This window comes from Thunnus albacares, chromosome 3, assembly GCF_914725855.1.
Source record: "Thunnus albacares chromosome 3, fThuAlb1.1, whole genome shotgun sequence".
NCBI lineage: Eukaryota > Metazoa > Chordata > Actinopteri > Scombriformes > Scombridae > Thunnus > Thunnus albacares.
Window position 1 is genome coordinate 21,657,440 of NC_058108.1, and position 10,135 is coordinate 21,667,574.

The following is a 10,135-nucleotide window of genomic DNA, read 5'->3' on the forward strand; positions in this document are numbered from 1 at the left end:
AGACATCCATTGCACCGGAAACAAGCATGACCCTGCCAGGCCTTCTTTTCCTCCCTGAGTGGGTGAGTTTGTTTTCCAGCAGGCCACAAACCCTATGGTTCAGTAATCTAAACTATATTTCACTTAAGACATGGGAGGGGGTGGAGGAAATGTAGGGAGTGAATGAAATAACTGTGTGTGTGTGTCTGTAGTGTGTATATGCAATCATCATCTTGCCAATATGGGTTTGTTTTGAGCTCGCTCTCCGGAAAAAATACACCTTCATGTGTCGACAGAAGAGAGACATCCGGAAGGAAGTGATGCAACCACCTTAATTGAAGTTACTTATATACAGAGGCAGTCTGAGTTTCATTCAGCATATCCACACTTTGTGCTCTTACTGTCTCAACAGCCAGCGTCCACACGTGGGTCAGAATAAGGCTCTGGGTTCTCCTGTTTGTCGCTATATACACTGAACAAGGACCACTAACAGCTTCTTACACCAGCTCTGCACCTTACGGACCAAGAGGTAATTGATTATTCATTGACTGATTATGACATCATTTTTACACTCTTTGCTTTGATTCATAAGTTGTGTAACAGCAGCTTGTTCTTTGTTACAGTATTTACAAGCTTATATTTCTGTTAAAAGCCTTAAACTTATTTAACTAATAAAACATGTTTTTTGGTTTGTGTTACATTCTCCTCCACATGTTTAGTAGTTCAAGTGCACACTAATATGTAAAGAACATTTTAACTTAGTTTTACATAAACATATTTGTATTTTTAGATTGTATTAAGTGTGTGAAAGAATTTCTTGTGTTTTTATGTTTGCAAACCATCTTATCTCAAATTGAATTAAATTAGTAGCAATATTTATTACATGTTTCTGTTACAGAATGAAGGTTACCATGATAACATTCTGCCTGATCGGGGTAGTTTTTGCCAACCCGGTAAGTATTTCAAAAATCTCTACTTGATTCATATTATTTACATAATATGATAGTTACAGTATAGTATATACATTGAAGTTCAGGTACTTGTTTACTAGTTTACAGCTGAAATCAAATATCAGTTCTCTCACAATTAACAGCATAAAAACATGTATGAGCGCAGACATTCATACATTGTGTGGAGATTAAATAAACTAAACAGCAGCCTCCTTTTCTTCTCACATTCATTGTGATTTCTCAGGCTTTCCACTTGTATTCATGTTAGCATAAGAAATAAAAAGTATCACCTCTGTCCATTTCTAATGTGACTTTTGTAATGAGTGTACAAAATAATATAATACAAAATACCTATTGATCCACAGTAATCTTGTGCACATCCACCATCATGGAAATATTAATAAATCTGGTGTTTTCTGTACTGACGCTCATCTATGTGTTTCCTCTTTGACAGATTTCATTTAATGCCATTTTGGAATCAAATGAGCTTGATGCAAACACGGTGAGTGCCATCACAGTCCTTCATTCAAACCTTGAATCTCACTTGACTTTCAGTGGTGCTGTGCAATGCAGGAACCAAAAACTGCTTTACACATAAATAATTTAACTGCAGTCAAGCTGTGTTCCTCTGACACAGTCAGCAGAAAACATAACAATAGGTGCGGTTACTTGAATGTTCTCCAGACATTTCAATGTCTCTGACAATTCCCTTGTCGGAGACTATTGTTTACTATAATGTCTGCACCCATTCTTACTGCAATAGCGTGCCTGCATGGCAATGGTTGACATCTTAAATGAATGTGATGATTGTTTACAGTTGAAAGGTATCATTAAATCTATTGTGGTGTGTGCTTCATTTTTTTTTTTTTCTCTCCCAGACTGAAAGTATGTCTATTTCACAATCATCTGAAAATGACACCTCAGAGATTCAGGTAACAAATACTGCATTTATATATTTAATCTAGTAATTAGTAAATGATCATTTTCTGATGCAGAGGATTGCATTACTTTCTGATAGCTGGTTTTCATCTTATGTATATGTATTCCTATTTGTGTTGCAGAGCTCTGAAGAAAATTCATCAAATCAAGTGAGTCTTTTTGATTTGTCAGTCGTCTGCCTGACACAAGAAGCAAAATCTAATCACACAGGTTTAATAAGCCTGTTCATGTGCTGTAAATGCATCTGAATTCACTCTATCAAATGTGCCTTTTTTCCAGAGTTCAGAGTCTGACTCACTAGAATCCACATCAGAGGACAAGGTGGGTTGATATATATATATATATGTATTTTATATGCATTTTTTAAACTTTATATTTCAATTTACTCCTTTAAACATGTTATTGTTAGGCTCATAAATTCCAATTTTATCATATTTCTTACAGTTAAGGGTGTAATTGTGCAAACAAATAACTGTAGTAAGATAGAACAGGAAAAAAAAGGAAAGAAAGAAAAAAGGTGTCTTTAATACAGTAATACGGTATACATTGATAGTATAAAGAAATATATATGTACATTCTTATAGTGTCAGCACTTTTGCTGCTTTACTTGATGATTCCAGAAAACTTCACATATTTTCCTTTTTTATCCACAAACAGACTTCTGAGGAGAGCAACAGTCAATCAGATGAGGTAAGATGAAATGAAACTGAATATTTTATATTTGCCAACTGTTAATATGTGGTACGTCGTCATTCTGGTTTCCACTTGGCTCATATTGTTCACCCTATTTCCACAGACAGACGCTATGGCTGAAACCAGAGATAACAGTATGGGCAGCGAGGAGAATGTTCGAAAGGTGGGATAAACATTTTACACACTCACGTGGTTTAAATCTATGTCCTACTTTAGCTGAGATTAAACGTGAGTTTATCCTCTTTATTCTCTACATCAGAGTTGGGTTCGAGTGTTTGCAAGTGTCATCAAAGTCCAAAGTGCAGAGGACAACAGCAGCACAGAGGTCAAAGGTCAGTCAGAGCACATGACCGAGAATCAGTCCACTCACACCTCCACCAGCACGACTTTCAGACAGATGACCAACACTGCTCAGGGTCACTCCAACCTGCCGCTGGTGGACAACCCCACTGACAGCAGTGACAGCATCAGTGACAGCATCAGTGACAGCACCAGTGACAGCACCAGTGACAGCACCAGTGACAGCGCAGACACCAGTGACATTACTGGTGTCATGGCTGCCGCCAACAACAGCAGTGAGAGTACCAGCAGTGAAAGCAAGGAGACCAGTGAGGCCAGTGACAGCAGTGATTCCAGCAAAAGCACAGAGGACAGTAACGCCAGTGACAGCAACGAGCTGAATCAGATCAAAGCCAAAGACTGTGTGAATGGAACTCAGAGCTGTGAAAGTGACGAGTATTTCTTCCAGGATATAGGAGATGACGCCCATTACTTAGTAGACAATCTGATGGTGCCAGATGAGGATGACAGAGAGCTCAGCCTCAGGAGATGATGACATGACCTTGTGCAATGTTACATTTCCCACAATGAACTTAAACACCATTACACTTTTTGTCATATCTCAAAGGTGCTTTATTCTATCATTCCAATGAATTATATAAATAATAATTTTTTAAGAAATAAGTTAATATTTTATGATGGTTGTTACAATAGTTTATTCTTGGGGTCCTCAGGGACACCAGCCTTGTATGTTAAATATGTTGGTAGGATGAGGGTTAAATGACCTACCTGAGGACTTCAGGTTGACAAATCTGCTCCTGCCTCTTGCTTCTGAATGTTGATTTTGGCAACATAATGTTACCTGCAGTTGATTGGTTTGTGTGTGTGATTATTATTGTAATTATGATGTAGTCAAAGCCTTTACTTTGTTTTTATAATAATAAATAAAAAAATGATAATCATATAATGGGTGGTTGCATATTTTCTATGATTAGATTTGGGAACGTTAGATAATAAAAAACGAGTTTGTGCTTCAGTTGCAGACAGAATAGCATTAGCTAACGTTAGCTATTTTAGCTGTGATGATGAAGAACTCAAGATGCTTAAATAAATGGTAAAGGTTTTAAGTAATTCTTGCATGTGGTAATGTTGTGCTTTACAACAATTAGTCACATAAAAGTATGTGGTATGACTTATCATGGATATATAAGTTTATTTTCACACTCACAAATATGGCCGGTTAGCTCAGTTGGTTAGAGCGTGGTGCTAATAACGCCAAGGTCGCGGGTTCGATCCCCGTACGGGCCAACTAGCTTTTTTTCCCTCTTGACATTTTACTTGTGAAGTGACGCTTTAATACACTAAACTCAACTACTTATCATTAAATAACATGCAGAAGCTAAATGTCGAAGCTTAAATCCTGGAGCTTTGTACCTCTGCCTGTATAAAAACTCACACTGGATGGCGACAAAGGCAACACATCTGCCAAAACTAACCAACACAAGTCAATACTTCCTGCACTACAAATGAACTGACATTTTCTTCATATTAATATTTTAAATGTGACTGAAACACAATCGAAAATAAAATATTTTATTACTCTTTAAGTATGTATTTAGATACCTTACTAGATGCCGTATTGACTTTAAATTTTGAGCTGTTCATTTTACTGACAGCCTTGGAAACCGCCACACACGTTTTCACTATTTTGGATGATTAGACCTGTATTTTCAGTTTGATACAGCTATGGTGAAAATTACAAGAAATCATCAAACTCTTTGTACTAACAAGAATGATAAAAGTAAAGTCGTCTCATCCTTACAGGTGTAATAAACTACAGCAAGAGAGATGTGACAGGGAGGGATAAGCACTGTGGGTGTAGAGGCTTTAAGTGTACCAATTTTAGTCATTTTAATATTTACATAGATGAATACTCTGCCAAGCATTGTTGCTGAGAGGCTTATTTGCTACCAGCCTATATAATGGCACCTTTCTCTATAACAGTGGTCATTTTCTTTGTTTTGACTGTCAGGTAATGCTCCAACTCTTCCAAATGTCTTAAATATTAATGTTGTTTTCACAGCATAACAAAAAGTCTGACAGCTCCTCCAAACCCACTTGTGTGGAAAAGTAACATGTGTAATGTCTACAGCATCCCACTTGGTCATCCCACTTCTGTTTCCAGGCTGACATCATGTTAATTCATCAATTAAGTTTTACTTATGAGGCAAGTTTTTCTTGTTTATAGTTGCCACCCTCAGTACAAGTTTTGAAAGAGTCCTGAAACAAATATCCTTACTGTCTTCAATGTAAACATACAAACACATGGTCATAAGGCCTCATTTGAAACAAATGAATGTAGCTATTTTTTCTATTACTACATGCAGAAATCATGATAGAGTGGCAAATTTTAAGTGTTACTATAACTGTAACACCTTACATGATCATTTCACATAAGGCTGTATAAAAATGAAACGTAGACCTATATTTGAAAAGAGATATGGGACATTTTTTCATTAATATGCATTGAAATTGAGCAAAAATTGTACTGTGGAGAAAAAAAAACATTATTTAGTTCTTACAAAACATTTCATACAACATATTTAAACATGTTTGAAAATGTAGGAACAATAGGTGCAATCTCAGGACTGTCTTGCCCTGACATGTTGAATAAAACAAATGACATCCAACATAATCGACATACACTGTATATCTTCACAGTGACACTGCTCTCAAACAAACACACTGAAAATGCAAGTAAACCTGTAGATGGACATTGTGTTACCATAATTAAATTTTTAATGAAATACATTATATTTTCTATATAGCCATGAATCATAACTAACTGGCAGAAAATAATAACCAATATATCAAGAGTCCTGAACCCATGTGGCATTGTTTTGAATTTGAAGACACGTCTTCAGCTGGGAAAGTGAGACTTCAGGTGTTCCTTCAGCGCCGGTATAGTGGGAAGCTCTTTGCGACACATGTGGCAGCGGAGAGGTAGTTTCAGCAACTCACTCGTTCCTTCTTTGACGGTGACTCTTCCATTTGTTTCAAGCATCTCAATGACATCTGCAAGAAAAAAAAAAAGCATAGTGTGGTTTGTGCCCACATAAAACAGACGCAGTGTAAACTTCAAATCAACTACTTACACTCACTTGCTAGTTTATTAGGTACACCTAGATAAAACGAATGCAGTATAATATAAAACAGCCCTGCAATAAAACCTATCTTTATGAAGGTTGTAATGTTTTCTACGTGTTGATTTATTTTATCGCCATTTTGGAGGCTGAAGTTGAAGGTTATACAGACAGATGTTTCTAATCTTTTGTCCATCCAAATGATATGAGTTAGGGTAGACTAAATACTGCTTTATAGTTGTATCTAAGTGCACCTGATAAACTGGAAAGTTAGTGTATGAAACAATAACAAAAACCCCTCCAGACATTTCTCTCACCTTGAGACTCAATGAAATAGTCAGTTGTGAATGAGTTCCAGTGCTTTTTGTTCTTTAAACAAGGTGAGTCGAAGTCTTGGCTGATAACATGCAGGTGTACATGACTGTAAAGGAGTACAGACACAACATTTGTTATTTTTATTTGTGTGTGTGTCCGTCATACGTGTCCTCAGGAGCTTCAGACTCCATTTTGCAATGTATATTGTACTTTCACTTCTCTTTTATCAAGCCTGTGACTCTTAACACAGAGGCAGTAAAGGTCAGAGTCACCACTATAGAAACTATAGAGACTGAAGCAGTGTTGAGTTCAGGGTGGTAATAAATAGAGTTTTCTCAGTTTGCCTTTAATTCCACTGTACGAGGGACTTACTCTGACTATACTGTGTAAGACAAGGCAAGATAAGTTTACTTGCACTTGTAATTATGCATTAAAACAAACAGGAAAAATTAAACACTAACATTAAATATTAAAACACAATGGAAAGCAGCAGAGTAGCTATACATTACAAAGATAAAAACAGAAATAAATACTAGACAGCCAAACATGTAAGTCCAAGGTTGATAATGAAAATTGTTTTTATGTTCAGTCACAGCGGAGAACATGAAAGTTGACCTCTGAGATCAGATTTTGTTAGATACAAAAGTTTATAACTTGAATTACTGTATAGATAGACAGGAAGTTCCCTCTATCCTTTACATCTTTTTTGGTGACACTTGAGATTTGAGCTGACAAACAAACACAAAAATTAATTTACAAGCTATAGTGTCTGAAACTTAATACAAGAAGAAAAACAATAAGCAAACATGGATTTTAATTAAAAGAAAGGTGTGAATTTGACCTTTTCTTGCACTAACAAGATCATTTCTGAGTTAGTCAACCAAGTGTCAAGTCACTCAAGTTAATTTTCATACTCTAAAAGCTTGAACTCAAATCCGTTAAAGGTAGATAAATACTGCATGTCCATCCATTTAAAAAAAGTATATTTTTTGCTATAAATAGCAATAATGAAAATAATGAAAAAATATACAGAATTTGCACTGAATGGAGTGTGATCTTTTGGTGCAAAAGCACTGCTCAAACAGTTATCACTTACCTCATACTGGGGATGGCGTGGTAACCTGAGCGGAAGCGTAGCGTGGCAGCATGTGGGCACTGCTGAACCATCTGGTCAGCAACTTTCTGCATGTGTCTCACCAGATTACAGTGCTCATCACGCAGGGCCTTCAGACTAGGAATAGCCTGCCACGGGAGGACCAGCCAGTGGTAGCGAGCCTTGGGGTATTTATCTTTGATTACTACCACTTTGTCATCCTTATACACCTGGAAATATGGGAAAATATGGACATTTAACAGTCAAAAATTCAGCTGTGATCTAAATGAGTGCGTATTAACCAATGGTAGTTTTTTTTAAAACAGCTACCTGCATCTTGGGGTCTTGCATTGACGTCTTCAGGCCTTGGCTCCAATGTCCAAAACTTTCCTGCAACAGATTTCAATCACCTGTTTCATGTCTATAATTATGCCATGCAAGAAAATAATTACACCTGAAAGCATCAAAATCATAAAAAGAACATTTTAAATATGAGCACATCCACACAGCCCTTCCAGATGAAGCTGAACTTTCTCTCTTTTCTTACGCTGGTTTTTGTGGCTTCTCCATGGCTGACAGACTCAGATGCCTTCTCTCTCTCTGGCTGTTTGGCTGCTTTCAAGCTCGGAGCCTCTCTGTGACTCTCTCTATCCTCTGAAGCCGTCTCTCGTGGTCTTTTGGTGCCGCCGTGGTTGCCGTTGGGATCCTCCTTGAACTGTACAGTGTATGGGTAGAGTTGATTGACAATATGAAGCTGCTGTCCGGGCTTCATTTTGACCTCATTGTCTTTACCCACCACCACAGAGTTTATGGAGGTGGGGTTCACGCCCAGCTGTGGAATAGAGACGAGAAATGAGACATAGTGTCGTAAATAACTCGTCATTATTGCAGGCACCCTTAAAAGAAACAGCATATGGGTCCAAAAACAATGTGTATCCAAAGTAGCAGAGTGAATTACAGGTATTTATTCAAGATCAATACATTATTAGTTTCACACAAAGCAAATAAAATGTTCTTTAATTTCTTTCTTACCTGTTTAACTTTGATATAACCTTTGTTGCATTCTGCTTTCAATTCAACTGGTTGAGAAAGGATGAAATTTGTAAAGGTTAAAGTTTGTTATTAATACTCTTTCAATGTTTAAACTTTATTATTTATACTTTAAAAGTTAGAAGAAAAGATTTTTAGTTAACAGCAGATTAAAAAGTCCTGTAATGTTCAAATGTCTTCAAGAAAACAAAGAATTCAGGTTTAGATCAAGAAATTTGCATCTATGTACAGTACATGGTATTTAGCTAATAACATACATAATTACCTTTACATTATAAATTTGTGTATTTTTAGATTGTGGAAACCAAACATCACATTATAGAAGTACTGTGAGAAATCACTGCAAACGTTATAAAAAATAAATAAATCTAGCAACTTATTGCCTATTTTTGTGTGTGAGAGAATAAACCCAATACAACATGTTATAATGACATTAACATTTGGTATTCATCATGTATAAGTTATGTGTAATTTCTGATAGTATTTTATTGTATATATTACATTACATGAGCTTCTGACTTAACAGTATTTGTAAAATCAGACTTGGATGTTAACCCTTACACACTGTTCAGGTCAAATTTCACCCATTTTTACATTTACGAGCAGTAAAAACACCCTAAACATAATTCTTTTAGCCTGAAATTTTCTGACTTTACCTAAAGTGACCCAGAATATACAAAATGTTTTTAATATCTGTACATAGAGGGTGTTCCAGGTTAAATTGACCCGTGTTTATTCAAAGGTCGCCATTCAAAAAAGGGTTGTTGCATTCAATAACATTAATTGAAATCATGATGGCTGTTATGTTCTCCTGCTTTAGGTAACATATGACAATATTATAATGTGATTGTGCATGTTTATTGTCCATAAACAAATGGCGTAAAACCTAAAAACACACTTTCTCTCTGCTCTCTGAAAGCTGAATTAAGGACTCATCACCCATTTATTTATTAGTGATAAGGTATTTACTGTGTGAATGAAAAATAGATTTGTGGTTCAGTTTGGTAGAGAGGCTAGTTATGAGGGGACACTGAAGGTCAGAATATGAACAGTATGTGAGAGATATTTCTATAAACATACATGAAAATATGTTGTGTACAATAAATAATATGGTAATAAAATAAAGTGTAGACACAAGATGTATAATGATTTTCTTTATCAGTATTGATAATCATTTTTTTATATGACCAATTTGTATCAGTAACAATTGTTTCCTCTTTTTTTGGTCTCTAATTTTATATGACTTGGAAACACCAATGTCTTGTAGCTGCATGGAGTCATAGCCTTAATAATTTTAGAGCTTTTGTTGTTGTTTTTTGTTTGTTACACATTTAAGTGATTTAAAATAATTAACAAAATAAATCCATAACAAAGTAAATAAGGGTTTGGTGCCTTTCCACTTTGATGTATGAGTATGGTATTTGCCCACAGTGTATCAAATATACAATGTATCCTTAGATTACCTTGCTGCCGGGAGCATTTTTTGTCTTTAATAGTCGTCTCTGGACCTCGACCCAGGACGACTGTCTGTAGGTGAGGCAGCTGAATTGGTTTATGATTTCCCTCCTCGCTGATAAGCCAGCAAATTGGCATTTTAACATCTTTTGTAGCTTTTTTTTCATACAGAGCTAACAAAGCTGTGGCCGCTAGCCCCCACGCTTGTTTTGTTGACTCGTCTCGTCTCACGAAACTGA

General features: G+C 36.1%; 2 protein-coding genes and 1 non-coding gene across 3 annotated transcripts; 2 read left to right on the plus strand and 1 right to left on the minus strand.

The window, feature by feature from the left end:
* The first annotated feature begins 368 nt into the window (after window positions 1-368).
* scpp1 (secretory calcium-binding phosphoprotein 1) lies at window positions 369-3,473 on the plus strand. Its single transcript, XM_044346423.1, has 9 exons — window positions 369-508; window positions 878-932; window positions 1,384-1,431; window positions 1,808-1,861; window positions 1,991-2,017; window positions 2,148-2,189; window positions 2,526-2,558; window positions 2,665-2,724; window positions 2,821-3,473. The coding sequence occupies exons 2-9, from the start codon at window positions 879-881 to the stop codon at window positions 3,391-3,393; spliced, it is 891 nt and encodes a 296-aa protein (XP_044202358.1). The 5' UTR covers window positions 369-508; window position 878; the 3' UTR covers window positions 3,394-3,473.
* A 601-nt stretch (window positions 3,474-4,074) lies between these two features.
* Window positions 4,075-4,148, plus strand: trnai-aau. Its single transcript has one exon. It is a non-coding gene; the product is annotated as a tRNA-Ile (tRNA).
* Window positions 4,149-5,327: 1,179 nt separating this feature from the next.
* On the minus strand, window positions 5,328-10,134 carry aptx (aprataxin). The gene is made up of 7 exons (XM_044346967.1): window positions 9,905-10,134; window positions 8,424-8,470; window positions 7,939-8,223; window positions 7,722-7,781; window positions 7,395-7,621; window positions 6,301-6,404; window positions 5,328-5,915 (listed from the first exon to the last, which is right to left on the minus strand). Exons 1-7 carry the CDS (start codon window positions 10,032-10,034, stop codon window positions 5,761-5,763), a joined length of 1,008 nt encoding a protein of 335 aa, XP_044202902.1. The 5' UTR covers window positions 10,035-10,134; the 3' UTR covers window positions 5,328-5,760.
* Window position 10,135: the final 1 nt, after the last annotated feature.